Source organism: Lytechinus variegatus, chromosome 3 (genome assembly GCF_018143015.1).
Source record: "Lytechinus variegatus isolate NC3 chromosome 3, Lvar_3.0, whole genome shotgun sequence".
NCBI classification, from domain to species: Eukaryota; Metazoa; Echinodermata; class Echinoidea; order Temnopleuroida; family Toxopneustidae; genus Lytechinus; species Lytechinus variegatus.
Genome location: NC_054742.1, coordinates 8,397,079 through 8,421,102, shown reverse-complemented (window position 1 = coordinate 8,421,102; position 24,024 = coordinate 8,397,079). Strand labels below are relative to the sequence as shown.

General features: G+C 34.6%; 1 protein-coding gene across 4 annotated transcripts in view; it reads left to right on the top strand.

Moving 5' to 3' along the window:
* The window catches only part of LOC121410148 (MAP kinase-activated protein kinase 2-like), a 55,619-nt gene extending 31,595 nt beyond the window's left edge, over window positions 1-24,024 (top strand). For all 4 annotated transcript variants that reach the window (XM_041602040.1, XM_041602038.1, XM_041602041.1 and 1 more), the window contains 6 exons: window positions 2,301-2,359; window positions 15,513-15,716; window positions 17,835-17,910; window positions 18,350-18,560; window positions 18,953-19,036; window positions 20,823-24,024. In XM_041602040.1, coding sequence (XP_041457974.1) covers window positions 2,301-2,359; window positions 15,513-15,716; window positions 17,835-17,910; window positions 18,350-18,560; window positions 18,953-19,036; window positions 20,823-20,954 — 766 coding nt within the window. In that variant the 3' untranslated portion in view covers window positions 20,955-24,024. The remainder of the gene's footprint in view (window positions 1-2,300; window positions 2,360-15,512; window positions 15,717-17,834; window positions 17,911-18,349; window positions 18,561-18,952; window positions 19,037-20,822) is intronic.

Below are 24,024 nucleotides of genomic sequence, written 5' to 3'. Positions count from 1 at the left end.
TGTTCAAGTTCGTAATATCACCATATAATAACATTTTACATGACAAAACAGAGAAAATTGCGTTTGATTTTTTTCCCATCAATTTGAAGCTAGTTTGTGCCAAACTTTGGGCTCTGATTTCATGAAAGGGAAAATATGTCATACGTCATCGAACACGCATGCGCATTGTACTTATTTTCTCGGAGCTTGGAGGAGACATCCAGAAATGGAATCATAGAAATAATCCCAGTATTAATTCTCCCATATGAACATAACATACTTTGCTGACATCGTCAATATTCTTAGTATGACCATAAAATCTTGTTAAATCGTAATAATTTAGATGAATTTAGGGCTCGATTCGAACCATTCATATTTATTTTGATCGCATGCTCAATTGCGTCTAAAAAACTGGATTGTCATTATCAGGATTAATTCTCGAACATCGTCATAACTCATATTCCACAATCTTTCCTCACAATCGTTATATCAGCATTGAATAGCAATTCAAATGACCATCCAGAGAAAATTACGTATTTATTCCCATAAATTTATTTGGAGCTCATTTTGGATCCAACTACACAATCTCAGGCAAGTTACAGCGCTCTCCGTTGATTGCACTTGTTTGCTGGCGCTGACGTCATGCACGCCTGTCGTTTGGGGAGCTGAGAGTGAGTGTATGGAGCTGCGGACGGGGCTGGTGAATGGACTGCGAATGCTAGTTGACCGAAAATCATTCGGATCGACTCTGCGTGATTCATGTCTTTATTATTGTTTCATTTCAAACTTATATGTTGGCATCTGCAATGCAAATATCATTGTTGAAGATATTTTGGGAAGAATTCTGCTTTGGTCCCCGGCCTTTTTTGTGTGTTTTGTGATCATGGAAAATACAAACGAACTTTGCTCTGTCATCTGCTTGTGCAACGCTCACCCGGCCAACGCCAGCGCATACCCTCAGTGCGTATAGTGCACATGCAAAGCGCTTCGCATCGACGCAAAAAAACAAGACTAAATTTTCCCCGCCTTCAATATTCGATGCATCGATGTTCGATCGAATTAGAGCTGTCGAATACTGGTTTTCAAAATAATCGATATGACTCAGGCTTAGTTAATTGCCAGTTCGTCTAATACCAACTCGTCCACTCACTACTTGGTCTACGTTCATTTGGTCTAATGCCATTCCGTCCATTACGACCATTTGGTCCAATCATCACTTTGTCTAATCACCAGTTCGTCTACATGTATTGAACCATTCTGTCTCATAACCAGTTGGTCTAATATCTGATATGTTTTCATTCACTTGCCCAATTAACACTTAGTCTAAGTCTTAGTATATGGACTATTGGACCAACTTGTCAGATATTAGACGAAATGGTGAGTGGACGAAATGGAAATTAGACCGTTTGGATATTGGACGAACTGATGGTAGACCAAACGATAGTAGACGAGATGGCAATTGGACGAATTGATAAAAGACCAAATGAAAATAAACCAATGAAAGTATCACAAATTACATGTAGTTTTAAAATCTGATAACAGTGATCGATCACTGCCTGCAGCACGCACACTGTCATCACATGGAGGGTTTAAGACCAGTCAATCACTGGTTCACATTACTTTTATGAAATATATATGCATGTATATAGGCCTACTGAAGGGTTCATTGTGAGTAAAAACTGTGTTTCAAGACAAGGAAATCCTGTTATTCAATTCTTACTGTCTACTGGTAGTAGTACATATGAGTAATTGTAGTCAGGTGGTTTCCCTTCACAAATCTTATAATTTTGTTATACAATGATTTTTCCCCCTTGTTAACCATGCAAACAGGGGTTAATAAATCATGTTTTGTTTTTCATAGTTTGTTATCTCCCTCTGGTTACATGATATTTTTAATACTATATCGTTATAAATTATTTATCCAAATTACAGGAATTGCAAAGGACAGTTATACACATGTACTATGTGCCTCTTGAAAAGAATTGAAATTCATCAAGAGCACTTACATGTATATATTCGATGGATGTAATAAACTGGATCTGAAACCTATTCTGAGTATGATAAACCCAGTATAATTAATTAGTCATGCTGAAAATGTTTATATATTTTGTTTAAAGCGATGATAGAAGGTAAATGACTAATGCTTGTTTGGCTTAATGTCACTGATCATTGTACAGTCATTCTTTCCAATTGAGAAAGAAGATGTAAGTTACCAGTACTCTACTCTTGAAAATGCGCATATATTTGTAATGAATGTGTGTTTAGAGAGGTGCCCCATCTTTCATCCACTTTCTTATCACCTTTTTTTTCTCCATCTGCAGTATGGAAGGAGGAGAGCTCTTCAGCAGAATACAAGAAAGATCATCCTTCACAGAAAGAGGTCAGTAGAGAGAAGATGCTTTCAGACATACTTAAAAAAAATCAGATACCTGGTATTCTCCGATCAGGAAATCTACCCAGATCCGACCAGATCAGAAAATACCAGGTATTTTTGCCAGTGTTAAAGCAAAGTATTTGTGATATCCCTGTGAGAAAATATTGAGTAATATCAAAATTATTCATAATTCCAAGAACTTCCACAGGAATTTTTGCCAAGGCTGCCAGTATTCTTGCGATGTGAAAGTGATCTAGAATTTGTCATGAGGACGAATTAGATGATCTGTCTCTGATTTTCATGATCACAAATACAATCACCATGTTTATTTAGATCAATATGATCATCATGATGAAAATTGAACTTTTCTTACAAAAAGAACTTGTTGAATACTCTTGAAAAAGAGGGAAATGAGAAAGTTGTGAAAAAGTGAAGGTCATACACAATATTGTACATGTACATATTGTACATTAAAAGGGATTTCAATCTCTTTTATTGTCAATTTTTTTATTTTATATACATTTTTACTGGTCATAAAGGACCATAAGTGAAATGTTGGAAACAAAAAATCTCATTTTCACCCCTGGGTTCAACCGTAGACCCTTGAGATGAAAGTCTGATGCCTTACCAATTGAGCTACACTATTTCCCATAGACTTTACACATAAGCAAATTAAGAGGATCTCTAACCCAATTTTGTAAGTGAAATACCAGCATTTTCCGGCATCTAATAAAAAAATGCAGACCACACTTGCAATAGCTTAGAATATCAGTTATAACATACTTAAAGCTCAGAGAAAACTGATAAGAAATAATGGAGATATGGCTCGCGAAATAGAGGAATGTAGAATTCAGTTTTGAGAAAAAGTCATTTCCCATAGAGATTGCATGCAAAATGAGTGAAAATGTTATACCTTTATTTTTTTAGGATGATCCGTTCGCAAAAATGAAAATATACCTATCACATCAGATAGAGTAAGTCCTCAGTACAACATATTGAAAATCAAGCAAAAATTGACCAATATTTAAGGAGTTAGAATCACATTTGCAGAACTATGATGATGTCATTTTGATGATTTCATGATAAAATTTAGGGTCAAATGTGACATGAAATCATATCTCCCGTCCATACTTAATTCGAATATGGGAAAAAAATTAGGGGTCAACAGGTTTCCTGAAGAACTACATGTATAATGAATTTTGTATAGGCATGTATTTGCACATATATTGTCTATGGTTAGCATGCGCGCGCACATGCTGTAAACTTTGATGGAGGCTAATTCCATTATTACTAGTCGTAGAAGGTTGATTAAGGTATAAAACTACTCAGAATTATATTATCGATGCATCGATATGAAAAAATTGCAATCCTATTTTGTAAAAACCGTGAGAACGCTTGCGAATTTTTGAAATACTTAAAATGACCTGATTCATACTCTACTTTGGTCAAAAGGTGATTTTGTGCATTTCAAAAAAGATTGATATGCGCATACGCACATGTCTTGACCTCTTCATGACCTTTGATGACATGGACAGTTAACCCTTGACCTGAAGTTAATGTGATGTAAATGTTATTTTTTTATAATTGATAATAAAGATATGATTGATAATGTGATTTTACAAAATGTCGTCTAGATGACGTCATGACCTTTTGAACTTAAACTTAATACACATGACATAAGTCCCCATATCTGGTGATATTTTGAAGATAATTGATGATATAGTTTTGGAGATTTTGTGCTAACAAGAAAATGGCGGAAAAATGAAAATAAGTTAATGTATTGTAAATATTGTTTATTTTTGATAATTGATAATGAAAATATGATTGATAATGTGATTTTACAAAATGTCATCTAGATGACATCATGATGACCTTAAACTTGTTTTATACACATCACATGATGAGTCCCCATATCTGATGATATTTTGAAGATAATTGATGATGTAGATTTGGAGATTTTGTGGTAACAATGAAAGGGCAGAAAAATAAAAATAAAGAAAGAAAGAAATGAATAAAAAAGAAAATTGGTATGAAATTAATAGTTGATCTGTCGATTGAAAGATCACCTAATAAAAAAGAAAATTTGTATGAAATTAATAGTTAACCTGTCGATTGACAGATCACCTAATTATGAAAACTTTCCATTAGTGCCATGGCTGCATGGCAAATTGCTTGCTGAGCCAATGATTTTGCATGCCTTGTCTGCTTCTCATACTCTGCATGCTCACAACTATGACTGAGAATACCTCAAAATGATTCTGTTATTTTGAGGCTTGAACAAGTAGCTGTGAATTCATGGGTCTCAATGCACTGAAATAGAGCTCCAGCTATCAAATTTTCTCATAATTTTAAATCCTGCGAACTATCCTGAAAAAATTAAAATTATTTGGAGTTAAGATGCAATTCGTAGGATATTTCATTGGTTTTGTCTCAGATTACAATTGGGATTTCTTTACTTGATTCAAGTGATTAAACTCCAAGAGTGCTGTCAGACCAGAGTCTATAAAGTACACACGAAGAAACTTCACGAAAGTGATGATTATAGACAAATTATATATGGATGGAAAGGTATTATCTTTTTATACACAAATATGTCACTAAAAAGTCTTATAGATGTCATGGAAATGCAAGAAATGAAATTATTAGACACCCATCTCAGCCCCCCAGACCGACAATCATGCAGCCGAAAACAGTCGAGAATAATGACATCACACAATCAACGAGCTCATCATCTCTCTGTGCATCATGCACTGAATCACCTTACTGTTCAATCACCTTATTGAACAATATCTTCCGAATTTACCGTTTTCTTCATGTGATATTCAATTTCTGTTTTCGACAACTTCAGACCAAAAGTGAATCAGAACTGTGTTCCTTTGCCCGTTTTTATTGAACTGTGAACTGTAAAGACCGATTTTGTCCACTGCAGTCGTCGTTGTGTTGCTCCACTCCAGTGAGTGAGTCCCTGCCCAAATAAGAATCTATTATCAAGAACTTGAAAATAAAAAGCAGCAATTAAGAAGTAAGATTTAATAAATACAGGACTGAATAGAATCTCACATGAAAATAAAAAGAGAAAAAAGAGCTGGTAGGAACTGGGAAGGAATACAATTTTTTTTTAAATCCCAAACGGAATCAAAAAAAAAATCAAGAGGTTCAACCCAGGAATCCCGCACTCATAACAAAAACAAAGTTCTTACAGTTTTGTCCATAGTCCATATCTGTTTCCCTTCCGGGTTCATTATAATATATCAAACAAAGTGCGTTCGCTTCTGTTGCCTCGCAATGCTTCGGCAATTCCAATCATTTCGCGATGGATATTGCCATGTTTTTTGTGGTTCCTGAACTTGCTACGTAATTAAATTTCATAATTTTTGTTCAGTCGTGAAGAAGAATGTCTATGCTTTATATTGATAATAATATCAATGTGGTGCAAGCGTGATTTCTAAGTGAAAATATGCTTTTTTTATTCATGTATATTTCTTGAAAACAAATAAATTTTTCTTAGCTAAATATCGGTTACCAAAATGTGTTTAATGTGCATTTCATTTTACTGTTCAGAAAATTCAAACTTTTATCTATGTAATAAGACCAACCTTGGAGGAATGAACAATTCTAAGAGCAAAAAAAACGCTGATTGAAAAGATCGTCTTCAATGGGCTGCTGTCAGCTCAGCTGCTCACTGCTCTTGGTGTGACGTCACTCAGCTGGAGCTCTCCAGAGGATGGACAAAGGCAGAAATATGCCATGAAAATAAGTCATTTTTGAGAGCTGATTTCTGCAAACTCTAATCACTATTTTAAAAAGTTAAGTTATATATCTGATTAGTAATACATCCCCTTTACAATGATGACCACAAAAAGTCATTATAAAAATAGAATACTTTTGATTCTTTGGGTGTGTACTTTTAATTGAGCAAAATTAGGACTATCTGATGGAAAAAACAACTCAAGTAGTTGCTTTCACACCTACTGGATTAAAAATACCTATTACTTGTAAGGCCTGAAAATACATTCATGCAGTCAAACGAGCCAAACAAGATAGAGTTAAGAGCCAGCAGTAAGACTCACATTGCTTCTTGCCTTTAATATATGTCAATATTTCTGGTAATTTGCTTCCACACTGCAAAAGTCTCTACAAAATTAGAAAAATCCTTTCAAAAGCTCTTGCTATCATGATCTTTTAACTTGCTAGAATTTTCTGGTAGGGATAAGGGATAATACTGCTGGTTGTCATATGCCTTTCAGGCTACATTTTCTTTATCCATGATTTTTTAAACCAGGGACTGTCCTTATTCCCATACTTTTTTTGAAGAGGATTGGACTGTCTTTCATAATCCCACACTAATTACTTTGACAGGGTTAGTGCGTTAAACCCAGACTATCACACAGCTTTTGAATATTGATACTTTTGCCAAATAGTGCATGATTAATTTCAAATTTTGACTCTTTTGTTTGGCTACTGCTTCCCCCTGCTTTTCCTTATACCCCCATCTCACTAGATGGCGATTCCGCTGCGATCGTCAAAAATCGACAAAGCGTGGTATATCGTAGCTTGAACGTGGCTTGATCTTTTCAATCTTCGTCGTACCTTGATCTTTTCTGAAGCGGCAAGGATCGCCACCATCTTCCTGGTCGCCACAAAATTTTGAACATGTTCAAAACTTACGTAGCGAGATCGCGGAGGTGCTAAAGCGCATCATAATCGCGTCAAGAGCGTATTACAAACGACATATTTGTAGCTGTAACGGAGCTCCAACGCATAAAGCGTAGTAGAAGCGCATTAAAAGCGGCACCGATCGCCCGTGTTTTCAGGCCCGTTTCCAAGACAATTCTGCTACGCTGCTTCCGTTTACTTGCGCTCGACACGCTTCACACCGCGACGCTTTCCTTTTGGGTGGCATGTTGAACACGTTCTCACCCCGCTGCAGGCATTCGCGTTGCGCTTTTTCTGCGCCGCTGATGACTGGGCAGCGATTGAGCAGCGACCGTCCGCGCTGCTATAAAACACCATGCCGATGGTGGCGGATTATCACATTTTCAACAGATTACGAGGCAACACCACGACGTTTTCAAATATACCTCCCAGAAAAAGGACCAAAAAGGGGAAGCTGCCCGGCGGTCCAAGAGGTTATGGTGGTGGTAGCGGAGGAGGAGGAGGAAGAGGAGGAGGATGGGGTACAGGAGGAGGATGAAAATCTAACTGCTGAGCCAGCTTGAAAGAGAGAAAAAAAACACGCTCACATGTCTTGATGACAAAATGGGTTACCTCCGCAAAAATATATAAATTGACTATGTTTTAAAAATAGAATGAATTCTAACTACAGTGACAGTAGACAATATTAAAATTTTGTTAATGATTCGATCACTGATGTATTGATTGGGAAAGCACACTTTATGGGGATTCTGGCATTGTGCCCCCCCCCCCTTATGAGTGCTCTCACATCAGTAGACTACTTCTTGTAAGCAAATTTGAAAGGAATTTACCTAACAATTTTGAGTAACAAACTTTTGTGGAAAAAAATAAACAGAATATCAAAAAATGTTATGCTCTTTTATGAAATTCTGGATGCATCCCTCATATTAACTATCAAGCTCATCGACATTTTTTGAATGAAATTTTAATAGATATTGTATATTATGACTTAAATGACAGCCAGGATCGGACCCAGTATCTTTTTGGCCTCCTCCTTCTCCTGTCCTCGTATCAGGTCCTCGTATTCAACTTCTAACTGATGTTGTTGTATCTAAGATGCATAAGTCCAACCAAATTCTGGACATCCATCTTGGTCGGAGGTTGGTAATCGACTGAAAATGTCTCATGTGCCGCGATTAATATGCCGATTGCTTGAAATCGTTTCAAGAGCCCATCATGAACGTAACACAATCACTCCATTCGTAGCACCACCGTACCGAGGTCCTTATTAGCGTATGAGCCTCGTTGTACGGTCGCTTTGATCGCAGAAGCAGCGCATCACATCTGCCTCAAATCATGGCAAGAGAGTGGCAGCGTCGTACTATCAGCATATTACCATCGCCTTCAGCGCAGGTCCGTTGCAGTGAAGTTGCAGTGCAATCGCCTCGCAGGCTAAAAATAGAATTCGAGGACGATTCTGCTGCGCTTTGCGGGATTTAAACAGATCGCCATGGTCGCCATGATCGCCATCCTAGTGAGATGGGGGCCTTAGCCTGCTTTGGTTTCAGATCTTAGCACAGCAATTGACTGGCTAGCAATGCAATAAGCCAGCTAATTATGCTTTTAGCTGGACCTGATAGTACCTTTCTATTTACCATGATAGCCCAGTTTGGTAAGTTGTATAACGCCTACTTAAGCTTGTTGTACACAAGTAAATGGGAGACTTAATGTTAAACATTTGTACCGTTGCACATACAACGTACCATCCACAGTGTACCGTTGCATGGCTTTAGGAGGTGACGTCACAATACGATTCAATTCATTGCGCTCAGTAAAAAATGAAGGTGAAATATGCGTATAGCCTGCTGGCTAAATGCGCAATGTTGCCCGAGGTCATGTGCGCTTGTGAGATTTTGCTTTTCACTTTCAATATTTTTGCTCCTTTTTCATAGATTACTGCAGGGAAAAACTTTTTTTCCCCATATTTTTGCTGAGGCGTTTTACAACACAAATAGCGAATATGTTATTCGTGCACCTCATGTGAAATCTCGCACCATCACACTCATGCCTATTTGCTATTTGTATAATGTAGTCTGAAACCAAAGTAGGCTAAGTTTTAATACAGTAACATATTTAATCTCATCATGTGTAGAAGATGTAGACCTATATGGGAAGTTTAGACAAAATCGCCTAAAATGATACCATGTTTGGATATAGCTACAAAGTGTGATGAACTACTAAGTGACTTCATGTTTAGATGGATGTCTGCACTTTAGGAGATCTATATAACCTTTTGATATTGAATCATGACATTTCAGTTGGAATCATAATACGAAGTCAAGTTCAAAGCATATCACACAAAGCAATTTCAAAAGACCTATCCTGCAAAATAGTAGATTTATTAATGGAAGGGAAACTACAAGAGAAAATTATACAAAATATTCTTTTTTATGTATTGAATTTTGCTTTCATGAAGACATGGTAAATGTACATTATGATTTTCAGAGAATATAATCTGTCCCTTTTCTCCATTTTCAGTGTTCTTTTCTCTGAGAACCATTCTATTCTGGCTTGTTGGTTCTCCCTTGTTTCTTGTTTAACACAGCCTTCATAAGTTCAAAATTAATCCTTGTTTTCTCATCAAATCTGCTGGCGGCAAAGCGATCTTCAAAACTACATCGCAAGGTGGTTTTCTGAACTGGTTTCGAAGATCTTTTCCAAGATGGCTTCGACCGTTGTCATTACATGTTAAACTAGTTTCCAGTAAACTAGTTTTAGGACGGTAGTGAGAATGGTGTCTTAAAGTAATCAAGTATCACTGAACATCCTGTGCGAGTTTTCAAGTCACATGACCAAGATCAAAGGTCATTGAAGGTCAATGAATTTTGGCCATGATGGGGGTAATTGTATCCCCCAAACAGAGTTTGGAGGATACAATGGATTTAGCCCTGTAGCGCGCTGCCACAGAGATTTCCTTGTGAGCGCTCTACCAACTGCATTTCTTTTCTGATCATCTGTAAACTTGGCATGAAGGTCAATTATGGTATAGTGAAGCCGGCGGAGACATCATTGCCATGGTAACAAGTTTTTGTGGAAATAGCCGAGATGTCTTTGTAAGCACTCTATTAGCTGCATTTTTTTCATAGACCATCTTCAAATGTGGCACGAAAGTCCATTATGGAAAAGCAAAGCTGCCTATTGATTTTGGTGTTGGTGGAAAATCGTTGCCATGGTAAAAAGAGTTTTTGTGGAAATAGCAGAGATGTCCTTGTGAGCGTCCTACCAGCTACATTTCTTCTATCATCTTCAAATGTGGCATGAAGGTCCAATAAAAAGCAAAGCTGCCTATTGATTTTGTTGTGAGAGACATCGCCAAGCATCTCTAGTTTGAATAACTTTATAAGTTTATGGATATGAAATGCAATCATAGGGGTAATCAAGTTTCAATGACAAGTCATCAATATCATAGTAGTAGTAGAAGTAGTATCATATACATAGTATTATATCATTATATGACTGGTGTTTTTTGTGAGTAATTCTTCTATAGTAGTTTTCAATGTCAGCACTGCTGCTATATGGAATTGCGTAATGCAGGCAAGATTGCCAGAGGGGCTCCTTTTGTTTGTGGTAGAGAGTAGATACTAAATTTATGATGCAGAACCTTTCATTCCACAGGTAGATCTATCATATCAATTACCATAAAAAGATGCGGATCCATAATTTTCATTGAAAATGTCCTTCTAGTGCTGCTTAATTACCAGCTTCACAAGCAGTGCAATTAACACTTGACACACACAAATAGCAGGATTATATAAAAGTGCTATCAAGGGAATGGTGTGGGGGATGCAATGGAACTATTTCGCTTTTGTGGAATTTTGTGAACAGTAGTTTTCGTGTAAGAGCTTGGAAATGGCATGGGCTGAGAAAGGATGAAATAAAAGTAGTAAGAAAATTAGTAATTTTACTGTGAGAATTCTATAAAATTTAGATATCATTTGCATGATAGGAACTGCAAACTGAGATGATCAAAGTTGAGTACATGTAGAACACAGTACTTTTACAAGGTTACTTTCTCCAGATGAGATAAATGTGTAATTGGCAACTTTTATCCATTGGCAATGGCTATAATACAGAACAAAATAAATCCACATTCTGAAGGGGAAATCCTATGACATCATTAGTGAAACAGGGATTTATGAAGGGATAGTTTCATTAGCTCATACATGTATGCTGGTTGCTTGGAAGTATTTTGTTGGGGGTGATTGGAGACAAGTTGGTCAAGTTACTGATAGGATCTTTTGTAACAAACTAGGGTGACATGGTCAATACATAATAATTTTTTCCATATTAAATGTTGATGTAATGGCATGTGACAAATTCCCCCTTTTCCATGAATGAACGATGTATGAATAAGTTTCTTAGCATTAGATAAAGGAGAGGAAGTTAGCTCTCATGTTCAGTTAAGATGTGGTATTAAAGCACTGAGCTACATGTAGGAGAAAGGTCTGCTTGAACTGAAATTCAGTCATACCATATAAAAGTATGTAGAAATATGTACTATCCATGGTAACACTTATTCATATTACACAGGAAACAGGACATGTCAGTTCTAAGAGGTCTTCTTTCATGAGCAATGCCTCCATATTGCATAAAATACCAGCAACTTGACACTACATTTCATATTTTGTGAAGTATTAATGATTGGTGAATGGAGTGGATTATCCAGTCTACACTAAGTGAAAAATAATTAAAGATGGAGAAATGACACTTTCTGAATATATTCTGTGGGTTTAAAAGAATTGTTGATATTTGATATTATTATTGAGATGTAGATTTCTCCTTATTTGAGCTTTTATCAATAATATTTATTTGAGAGATGAGTACATAGTATTTTTTTTATTTTATGTACTGAAAACAACTGGCTTACATGAAGTGAAAAAATAATGTTGGTAATGATTAACAGTATTGCATTTACAAAATGACATACAGTACATATATAGAAAGATAGAAGAAAAGGTAAAGAATTTAGTGAAAAATTCAAATAATACACTTCTTGAGTAGAAGGAATAATCAGTTGTCCATCGTGATACAATTGTTTTTTCCTTTATTCAATCCATCACCATGATGAACCTCTTCCACATCAATACACTTGTTCTTCCAAGACAAATATCTTACAATTTGTAAAATACTATTATCAGCATTATAATGCTTTGACAAATCTTTTCATATAATTCCATGGATGCCTAGTTCTGTTATATAGGGCAATGTACATCACATTTAAATTTGTAAGTATGAGATGATGTATGTGCACTTCAGTACTGTATACAAAAAAAATCTGTTGAGTCTGCAAGACTCGGACAAAAAAGTGCAAGGTCTGTGTAGTGCAAGGCAGGTTCAACAAGCTAATACCCGATGCCATTTATCATAGAAACTTCTCTCTAGAAGCTTGCGATCCAATTTTCAAAGCAATTGTTCCCAATTACCTTGGTATGATGTTATTGATTAAGACCATATTGCCAAGATTAAAATTGATAATATTAATCAGTAAAGATGAAAGAAGTGTAATATGTACACAAATTATATATGATGGATATGCATGCTGTATTTATAATTTGTGTGGATAAAGCAGGTTGACTGTTTGGATAGATTCCAGTCAATGTTTATACACATTTCAAAGAGAGCGTAATCCATTGTTTTTGTATCTCATGATAACCTATGTCATTTTAAAGTATTCATTATGAACACTGGAGCTACATCTTAAGCCATCATTTTCACAGTATTAACACTAAAATGTACATTAAAATATTTTCTTCTCAGTCTATAACACATTTGTGCATGTATAGTACTTGTACTGCATGTACAGTACACTTGGGCCATGTTTATGCTTCCACTTTTCAGGCCAGAATCAGCGTTTCCAAACGTGATTAGTCCAAAACACGGTTGCGTCCATGCTTACTTTCATTTAAACGCTGTTTCAAAACGCCGATCGTAAACTCACAAAATGGTGCGTTTGTAAACGCCGTTTGACCAGAATCAGGCTTTCTGGGGAAGTATAAACAGAACCACGATCGTAAACATGTTTAAATGACGTCATTTGGTACATGCTTCCGGTGAGATGAAAATCCGCGGGCAAATAAAGTCGTATTGCTCCATGTTATCTCCACGTTATAACAACAATCGGAAAAAAAAACTTTCGAAAAAAGGCGCGCCCAATTTGACCTCGCTTTACGATGCGAAGCCAGCTGGTGATCATGATTTGCTCTGAAAAGTTAAGCATAAACAGCACTCCCAGAACCACGTTTACGATCGGCGTTTTGAATCGACGTTTGAAATCGCTGATTCTGTCTTCATAAACACACCCTTGGACAGTTTTCAAATGTTGTTAGGGGAAACTAGCTGTCACTCATGAACTATTTAGATAACCTCTTTTTAATTCAAGATTGAAACTGTGCATTGAGTGCAAAGCGTTCTAGTTTCAGTTATCCCTTTCTTCTTGCATTATTTTTCTCCATCTTAAATATTGATGAGATTTTGTGCACTTTGAATATTACCTAAATATACTTTTTCCTACATGTATTTCAGTGAAAGGACAAAAATGTAATTCTAATTGTTAAAGGTCAAGTCCACCCCGGAAAACTGTTGATTTGAATGAGAAAAATCAAACTAGCATAATTCTGAAAATGTCATCACAATCGAATGTAAAATAAGAAAGTTATGACATTTTAAAGTAATGCTTATTTTTCAAAAAACAGTGATATGTACATGAGACAGTTGATGATGCCCCTCACAATTTCTTTTGTTTTTCATTGTTTGAATTATACATTTTATTTTTTTACAGATTTGACAATAAGGACCAACTTGACTGAACCATATAGTATTAAGCAATGTTAGTTCCACATGTTTAGGGGTGAATTGGTCATTCTTTCACTTGACAATGAGGAGAAAATTAGAATATTTCACATTTCATATAATAAAACAAAAAGGAAATAGTGAATGGATGATGTCATCAGTTTCTCATTTGCATTACCAACCTGGATATGCATATAACTGTTTTGTGAAATTAAGCAAAACTTTAAAATGTCATAACTTTCTTATTTTACATCCAATTTTGATGAAATTTTCAGTGTTGTGCTTGTTGGATTGTTCTCTTTTTATTCAAATAAACTTTTTGGGGTTGGACATGTCCTTTGAGAATCTACAGGGGACAATAGCAAGTCAATCATTTTACACAAGCAAATGTAAAGGGGACCACAAAACAGAGTTTGATGAGTGTATGGTGTGTCAGAATAGTGTATGGTGTGTCAGAATAGTGTATGATTTGTCTGTATGTTGTGAGTCATTTAGATTTGGAATACATATTGGTCTTGGAGTGAAGATGCACAAGACATTTTTCACATGTATGGTAAATACTGCATTGCTATTGTAACATTGCTATAATTACCTACAGTGATATGTCATAAACCATTAGAGAAAGTAGAGAAATAATATCGAACACCAGAATATATATTGTTTACAAGACTTGTTCAATTCCATTTGCATTTGTATCATCCTTGATTAAAAAACAAATATAAAGTGCAGAGAAACTATTTACAAGCAAGAGTAAAAATTAAAATGAAATGGGGAACTGCATGAAATAAAGCCAAGTGGCATTGTGTAAGCTCAGTTTCCAGAACATTGATGACATGACATGGTAAAGGAAGAATAGGATAAAGAATTAAACATGAATTATAAAAAAAAAATAAAGACACACAGACAGAAGAAAACAACATAAAAAAAGGTGTCAATTTACATGAGAAGAATATCTATACATAATTTGACATATAGAAACTACTTCAATTTTATTTTGAATGACTTAATGGACTTGCTTTCCGACAACTCTAGGGATGGAATTCCAAATCACAGGGAAATTATGCCGTACACATTTCATTAAATTATTAGTTTGAATTGGCCATAAAGTGGAACGAATCTTTAAAATAGGTATTGTGATTATGAGTGATTGAGGGTTAACATTTTATGGACATTAAGAGGTACTTTATTCTGAAAAAAAGAATAAACCAATTAATGCTATACAAAAATAATACAAATCATATATATTTAATAGAAACTTTTTTCCATGAACATTGGGGCAGAATAGGCTTGATAATGACACCTCATACATATATGCGAAGGGATTTTTTCTGCAATTTGAATAATTTGTCTTATCTAATTCAACTACAATTGCCCCAAACAGCAAACAATATTTTAGATATGACAGCATGAAAGAATTGTATGATAGTATTAATACAGAAGTTGTAAGGGAGTCTTGATAATGACCCCCCATACATATATGCAAAGGATACCAATATATTTAGATACTTTTTAGGTGACTTTTTGAACATGAGTGTCCCATTGCATATTATAGCCTATATAAACACCAAAAAAATTAACACTATTTACCTTATAAAGTGGAACTTTGTCTATTTCAAGCAATAAATCATTAAATCATTATTTAAATATCAATTGCATTTCTTTCTTTGCTTTACAGAAGCAGCAGAGATAGTGCGTAGCATAGGTCAAGCTGTCCTTCATCTTCACTTAATGAATATTGCTCATCGTGATCTTAAGCCTGAAAACTTGTTGTATCGTGACAAGACACCACACTCACTCCTCAAGCTCACAGATTTTGGTTTTGCCAAAGAAACAACAACAACCAATCTTCAGACACCCTGCTATACACCTTACTATGTTGGTAAGTTTATCTACCAGTGGATTCATTTAAATCTCTCTGTAATCTAGTAGGCCATAGTATCAATTTTCTCTAGAAATTTCTTTCTCTTTGGTGTAGTGCTTTTGATTCAAGTACCAAATCTGAAAGTTGATAATTTCTTAAATGTTATCACCATGAAGAGAAGGTAGTTAATTTATGTTAATTATAAAAGCTTGGGAGCTTTCAGACTTCAGAGGTTTACATGTATCTACCTGTGATGGATACCTGGTGGGGTCACTCAATATGACTTGGGGACCGCATGACCGTTACCAAAATCGCGGGAAAAGGGGTCAATTTCACGGAACGTCCGCGGACAGAACACTTCTCGAAGTAGTGAAAATAGGGGTGCTCACCGTCCTCGATCTGATGGAAATAGGGGTCAGAAAAAGGGAGAACGATCACGGGAAGTAAAATCTGTCGCCGAGTCACCAACCGCAGAGGGCGCGCTCATCATGCTCTGTATCTTTATGTGGACAACTCTACATTTATTTTTACAAAGAATTCTACTTTTCTTATTTTTCAAGAAAAATAAAGTCTCTTTTGGATTATTGTATCAGTATGACATGGCTCTTGGTCATCTTTAAGGACTGAGGCTGAGCACTCTGACGCCTGTGTTGTAATTTCCTCTAATGAGGAAAGGGTATAAATGCCCTGTCCTTGAAATATGGTAAATAGGGGTAAGTTTGCGAAATGGGCAAAAGTGTCCTTACAATCTTATAATTAGTGGTGTTTCAAGGTACCATTTTACCGCAATTTTGTCCTTATTTTGACTGCAATAGGGGGTTACTTGCATTTGTGGTAACGGTCATATGCGACCTTCTCTGCGGGTGAGTGACCCCACCGGGGATGGATATTGCTGTCAGTAACCTGTGATGATCAGTATTAACATTGATCAACATCCTGATACACTGGTGAAGGCCATTAGTTACTTGCCTTTCATTCTAATTTTACCTACCAATACTTGTGTTTTACACTCTATTGTGACACACATTTAACACTGTAAATGTAAGCTTTATCCTATTATAACAGGTGATTGATTGCATGTCCATCCAGATATTATGATCTCTTGTTATTCAACATGGTCGCAAGTGGCAATAAATCTCTATTGGCGATGAAGGAACAATTGGTGGTTTCAGACCGCCTCAAAGTTCGTCAGTTCCAGGTATTTTCTGATTGGGAAATTTACCCGATCAAAAATACCAGGTTATATTGGCAATGTGAAAACAAATTACGCGTAATATCCCCGAAAGAAAATACCCACTTAATACTAGGTACTTGGCAAAATTATGAGAACTTTCGCTGGGATTTTTCCAACATCGCAGGTATTTTGGCCATGTGAAAGCAATTTATGGGAACTTTTAGCCCAGCGTGAAGTAAGGTGCGGGCGCCGTGGGTGGCTTCTGAGCTAGTGGTTTTGAATCTCGCACCTTGCCTGCTTATCAGACCATACTGCACATGCTCCTAACTTCAGGAATTTATCCCGAAGGATATGTTTCGGGGTGGTGTGAATGCAGGAATAATGAATGGGTATTTTTTTAGCCTAGAGAAGTTCTCGTAATTTAACGGGGATTTTTATGATCGAGGCGGGTTGAAACCGCCTAATGTCAGGCCTGTCACTACTGGAAGACATAGCAGTTATTGATCATCTTAAAGGGGGATAAAAAGTATAGCAATATATTTCTAGCATTGTTGAGGTGAAATGTATAATTAGAGTAAATGTAATGAAAGCTTTGTCAGTGTTCAAATACAACTGGAAAATGCAGGTTTATATACATGAATATCCAGATCATCAAAGAGACCACTTTTAATACTGTTTTCTGTATGACTTTGATGGTGATATGAGAATATTGCCATCAATTGCAAGTAATTCTTAGATCCCAAAATCATTGCAAGTATCAATAATATATATTTTTAAATGAAACAGTTAAGTTGGTTTCTAGTCTACTTATCGCAGCAATTTGGCAGAAATTAATCTTTTAATTCATATTCTGTTGTTTTTTATATTAGCAATCGATTTATTTGAGTTTCTTACACCGTGAGAAAAACAGGAATCTAACATGACTATCAAAAATGTATTTTCTATCTTGTTCCCATATACAGCTCCAGAGGTTCTTGGACCAGAGAAGTATGATAAGTCATGTGACATGTGGTCATTAGGAGTCATCATGTACATCCTGTAAGTAGGAAATAATAAACAATTCAATGAATTTATTAAACTAAATTGTTCAGAAAGTCTTTCAACTTTGAATGTTTATTATACATTATTTAGTCATTTACTGAATAATATGTTTGATAATTTGTTCTTGATATTTAAAATGAAGTTTGAGCTTTACTCGCAGAACAATTAATCTTAATATAATTGTTGCTATTGTCGTTATTGTTGGAGTATTGTTACTGTTATTATTCTGTAGTTATTTGGGGGGGTTAGGTTAATGTTTTAAATATGCATGGAAGGTGTAAATAAAAGGAAAAACAGTTTATAATGAACATTTATTTTGGTATTGGCTCACTATATTGAATTTTAATTTAGCTGAGAGCTGAAAATAAAAAGTTTTCTAATGACCTTCTCACTATGATAAACATGTTTTTCCTGTACTTGCAATTTTGTTTTGCAGATTATGTGGGTTTCCACCATTCTACAGCAATCATGGCATGGCTATATCACCTGGTATGAAACGTAGAATCCGTAATGGTCAGTACGAGTTCCCTGATCCTGAATGGAGTAATGTTTCTGAAGATGCTAAGAATCTAATCAAGAAACTCCTACGTACAGATCCAGCTGAGAGACTTACCATACAAGAGTTCATGAACCATACATGGGTTAGGGTAAGTCTGTTCACAATGGCTCAACTCAATCAACTATGTGTATACACACCAATCTAATAGGTATTGAGATCTTTTACTGAAGTAACCTTAGTATTGGTGATTCTTCAATTTTTATAAAGTTTTGCACATGATACATTCACCAGTTTGTCAACAGTAATGAATACAGTAGATATAAAGTGGTACATGCTTTCATTATTTAAAAAAAAAATCTATTTACCTTCAATATCAGAGGTGGGTCAGGCAATAATAATTACAGTTTAATAAAATATGTCCAAGAAACATGTCTTTAGCTTTGAATCAAGTTGACAATATCATGATTTATACATCTCTCAATGCAGTCACTGTTAATGTTTCATACATATTTTCCTTAATCTTTTGTTTATATTATTCAGCAATGTAGTGCTGTTCCTGCTACTCCACTCCATACCAGCAGTGTTATGAAGGAAGAAGGTGTAGAGCAATGGGCAGACATCCAGGTAGGTCTACTGATTCTAATAGTTACTTTGTATTTATGTAGGTTTTTACTGTGGAAGGAAAGTCCCCAAAATAATACTTTGGGGCTGGTCATTGAAGAACAAATTCACGTGTAAATTAAGACTGGAATATTGACCAGTTGTTAGCTGTTTGTGGTTTTAATTTAACATTGACAATGGGAATTTATGTGGTAATAGTGATTGATAAAGTGTCAGATGGGTCATTGACTGCAGCTCTTAGATTTCTATTGGAATCCTGTGATGAAAACAATATCTTGTCCTGGTGGGTGTTTCATAAAGCTGTTAGTAAGTTAAGAGTGACTTTAAGAACGACTGGTGAAACTTTCTTACACGCTAAATAATCACCAATGGTAAATATCATTTACCAAAAGAAAGGATAACCAGTTCTTAACCCTAAATAGACTGGGCTATTTCGACACCTAAGAAGACTGGGGGGAGGCTGATTCAGCCCCCCTTATGATCTCGGCTGTCGATCGCGACGAAAATTGGCACATGCGTTGCCCATGGCATTATGCTAAATCCTAAAATGCTATTCTTTTTCACATACTCTAGAAAGGCATCATCAAATTTATTTCTAAAAAATTTCAACATCACATTTATTTTCTTATGTATTCTATTGTTTTCTAAATTTCTCATGTACTTCTCTGTTTTTTTACTTTTTGTTTTTTATTGTTATTTCAATGGAAATTGTCGGAGCCTTAAGCAGTAAAAGGAAAAATAATGATACATTTATGAAATTTGGCTAAAAACACTATTTGCATTGGATTTGTACACAAATTCACATTTTTGAGTAATTTTTGGTCTGCATGCACTTACGAAATGTTACGTAATTTTTGAACCGCGTACCCGGGGGTCACAATTTTGGTTGCAAAAGTTGCGCGAGACTTGAAAGTAAAAAGTCAGTGAGCGACGCGGTCAAAAAATTTCGCGCTGCGGATTTATCGCGAAAAAATGTCAAGGGGGGCTGTCTATTTAGGGTTAAAGTCACTCTAAAATTACGAACAGCTTTATGAAACAGCCACCAGGATTAGTAAATAATAATAGATTATATTATCTTGTCTAGTGCTTAAAAATTACTTTTTCAGGATTCCCTTTAGAACACTCTTGAATAATTCAGCACAATTGGCCTTAGCCGATCAGCTGTTATGCACATCCCACTTATAAATTCCTACCAGGTCTGCATGTACCTATCCTGGATGAATTCAAGGGAAAATAATGCTTGGCATAGGATTTTAATCCACAACCCTTGGAGAGGGGAGTTAGAATTACTGAATGACTACTTATGTTGTGAAACCAACTACCTTTCTTTATATGAAACATTTTATTCCATTCTTTGCCTCTGAGACGGAAGTACCTCTGGACATGACTTTGTGCAAGTGTATATGTGTACACACTGTATGACCATTGACTTTATTTCATCTTTATCTGCTTCCAGATAAATCTTAACAATAGATTTATGAAAATTAATTTCACTCTTAACATGCATTATTTATGAATACCAGAAGGCAGTAACTCTGTTACAATGGACATGTATGTAGAAAAATAATGAACAATGTTTGTTTAATATCCATTGCTTGTGAATATGAATGGTTGCTTATGTATGTGATTAAAGAATCACACCTCGGAATACACAGAGAAAAGAGTTAATTTTCGTAGCATGCTTATTTTGTGAATTTGTGTCTGTTTTCTTTTCTGATTTTTTAAAAACTATTTTAAGTAAAGTTTTGAATGTAAGTTAAAAAGTCATTTTGTTTCATTTTATTAACAGGATGAGATGACTAATGCCCTAGCAACAATGAGAGTTGACTATGATCAGGTCCGTATTAAAGATGTCAACATGTCATCCAACCCACTGCTAGCAAAGAGACGTAAGAAAGAACTAGCAATGCAGGCTGAATAGATTCTACTGCATAAAGGGCTTTTATGGACAATAAACAAGATGGGAAAAGGCCGGTCTTAATATCAGCAGATTTACTCAACATAACAGATATTTTCACACTTTTACCCAAATAAACTGTTCAAGAGAGACAACAGTATTGATAAGTCTTTCTGTACAAATAGTCATAGTATACCTCTTTCATGCATTATAGTCAAGAATGTATGGAGGTATTTTTCAATATATCATTTGTTTGAAATATTTATCAACTGAATTATTCATATCCATACCTACTGATTAATCATTAAAAAAAAGATCTTTTGTTTTTCAGTAAATGTTTCTTAAGAATATTACTTATTGAGTAAAGATTTTCAATGATCAATTCACTGTTTTAATATTGATTTTGCATCAGTAATTTGATTTGCTAAATGTATTCAACACACCTGGTTCAAGAAGTTTTTCCAATTGTTAATGATATATGAGAATTGGATTTGAATAATTCAGTTGAGAATTGCACACATAATACCCATAATTATGCTAGTCATTATTACTTGAATGCTATTGTGAAGTAGGAAACTTCTTTTGAAAATCGTTGATTTGGACATCAAATACATTAATTCCATTTGTAAAATTTATATATATATATCATTATCTGTTATGAAAGTGTGCCGTGATATTTGATGTCCAGTTACAGTGCATTGCCAAATACCAACAAATAATGAATCTACCCGGTAATTGGAAAATGAGACTTGTATATTCCAGAAAAAAAAAATTGAACATATTTTGGTTGTTATTGAGAGTCTTATGATGGTTGTCCGTATATCTTTCATCTCTTTTATTATAGTATTAGAGTTACTGGTGGTCTATCTGAGATTGGTTTTTAAAAGCAAATTAACTTATATTATTGCTGTATAAATCCCTTATTTCATATCTCTTCCTCAAGTATGGTCCCTTTTAATTATTTACTAAAGACATCTGGTCTATTTTTACTTTTATTACATAAATTTGAAGGGTAATTTTTTTAATCAGGGATATATACATCCATCCTTTTTTTAAAATAATTTTTTTAATATAGATTTGCTTCATTATAATTCAATAATGAGCAGCTGTATATTTTTATAAATGCTCAAATAATGTGCAAGACATACAAATAAGTTTATCTCAGTATTCTTTTTAAAAGACATGCTGAAATGGATCAAGTTAGCTTTGAAATCATGGAATATAAATTAAATTGTATATGAAGGATCCAAGAGAAATTTATTGAAAAGGGTAGAAATACTCCTATATTTAATGATTTATAAATATCTTCCCATTTCAGACACAATTATGAATTGGTTTCATTTTACTTGTACATGGTAATATCACAGAATTCAGGAAGAAAAAAAAGTATAAATCTTTTCCAAGTGGACTGATCACTGACGTACTGATTTTCAGGTGAAAGAATGAAATCTGTCATTTTTTCTTTTTTTTTGGGGGGGGGTTAAAGTGGCCAAAATAACAGAAGTCATTAGTGACATCCATTGCTCTGATTAGATCTGGTACACAAGAATAATATGTGCCAAATGACATGATTTATTGCTCTAGGTTTCAAATTTTGCATCGTGATAAGTCCAACTTATTGAAAAGTAATAAGTATACTCCCAGACGAAGCCTAAAACAATGTTAGAGAAAACTTTTCAATAAAGCTAAAAAACATTAAAGAGGCCATTTTATTAAGCATTATACATCTGTTTACTATTAAAAGGTTAAAATCCACATTGTTTCAGAAGTGTGTGAAATTGTTTAAACCTATGTTTTGTAAGGATGATGTTGAATGTTAAGGGTCAAAGACAAAAGTTTGTATATTTTAGATACTTCCTTAATTGTGATGCTGCTACTTCATGTTCGGTAAGGGAAAAAATACAAACATTTTGTTGTAACCTCATTTTATATGTTTATGCTCCTCTAGTAGAATGTTTTATGCAGAATTTGATAAATGTTACTAGAAAGATTTTGTAAATCTGAAGACAATTGTAACCCAGTATATTTTGTTTCTGGATAATTAGCTGTATACTAAATCTATTTCTTTTATATTAAATTATAATTAGAATTTTGTAATGTAATATATTTAAGGAATATTATTTTGAAAAAACAAAAAATGCTTTATTTACTTACTAGTTGATTTAAAATCACACTCAATTACCTGTAGCCTTTTTTAAATTCTTTTTCACTTAATTTCTGATTAGTGTGTCATTTGTGCCTTCAAGTTCAGTATCAGAATAATTCTTTTGACAGTAAAATGGCTCTCGTCATTCACAAAGTTCCCCTTTTCCTCTATTCTTTCTAATCTCTTCCATCGTAATATTAATACAATTGTCTTCTTTGTTACATTAGATATTTCTGGGTTACTCATACCCTTAAATCTCCCAACATTGATTTTAGAATATTTGCCATCTCAGGTGCTGCTAGTTAATTGTAATATTTGAGTGTTTGATCATAGCAATAGGTTCTGTTATGTGAGTTTTTGTACATAGTTGTCTCATTTTTGAAAGTTTTTACATGTATCTTCATTTTGGAGAAATTACAAGCTTGGTGTGAAATACATATGGGGTTGATTCCATTCAGCCTTATATGTTCATTTTTATGAAAGGCTTGTTCAAAAATTTAATGCCATTACATTATCAATGGGATTCCATCTTCAAATATATCCTTGTATTTCTTGAATTATTGAAAATGTGATAACTTAATACAGGTACCGGTACTATCTATTTTCACATCCATGTACAAGCTGATGATTTTTTAAACTTCCTCAAAATGTGTTAAAGGATGTAATTTTTTTTATTGTGAAAACTTAAATTGTGACCTTAATTACAAGTCTACAATACTGAAATGGTTTTAACCTCTTGATGAGAGTGATCACAAAAGGGATCTTATTTCCTAAAAATGTATTTTAATGTATTTTAAATGAGCAAGATATGATAATCATGAAAGATGAAGCCATTTTTAAGATCACTATTTCATATGATAAAGATTGTCACAAAATGCAGACCATATTGGTTTGATGTCAAATATTATACATGTACATTAGGTAAATAAAAAAAAAGCATAAAAACTA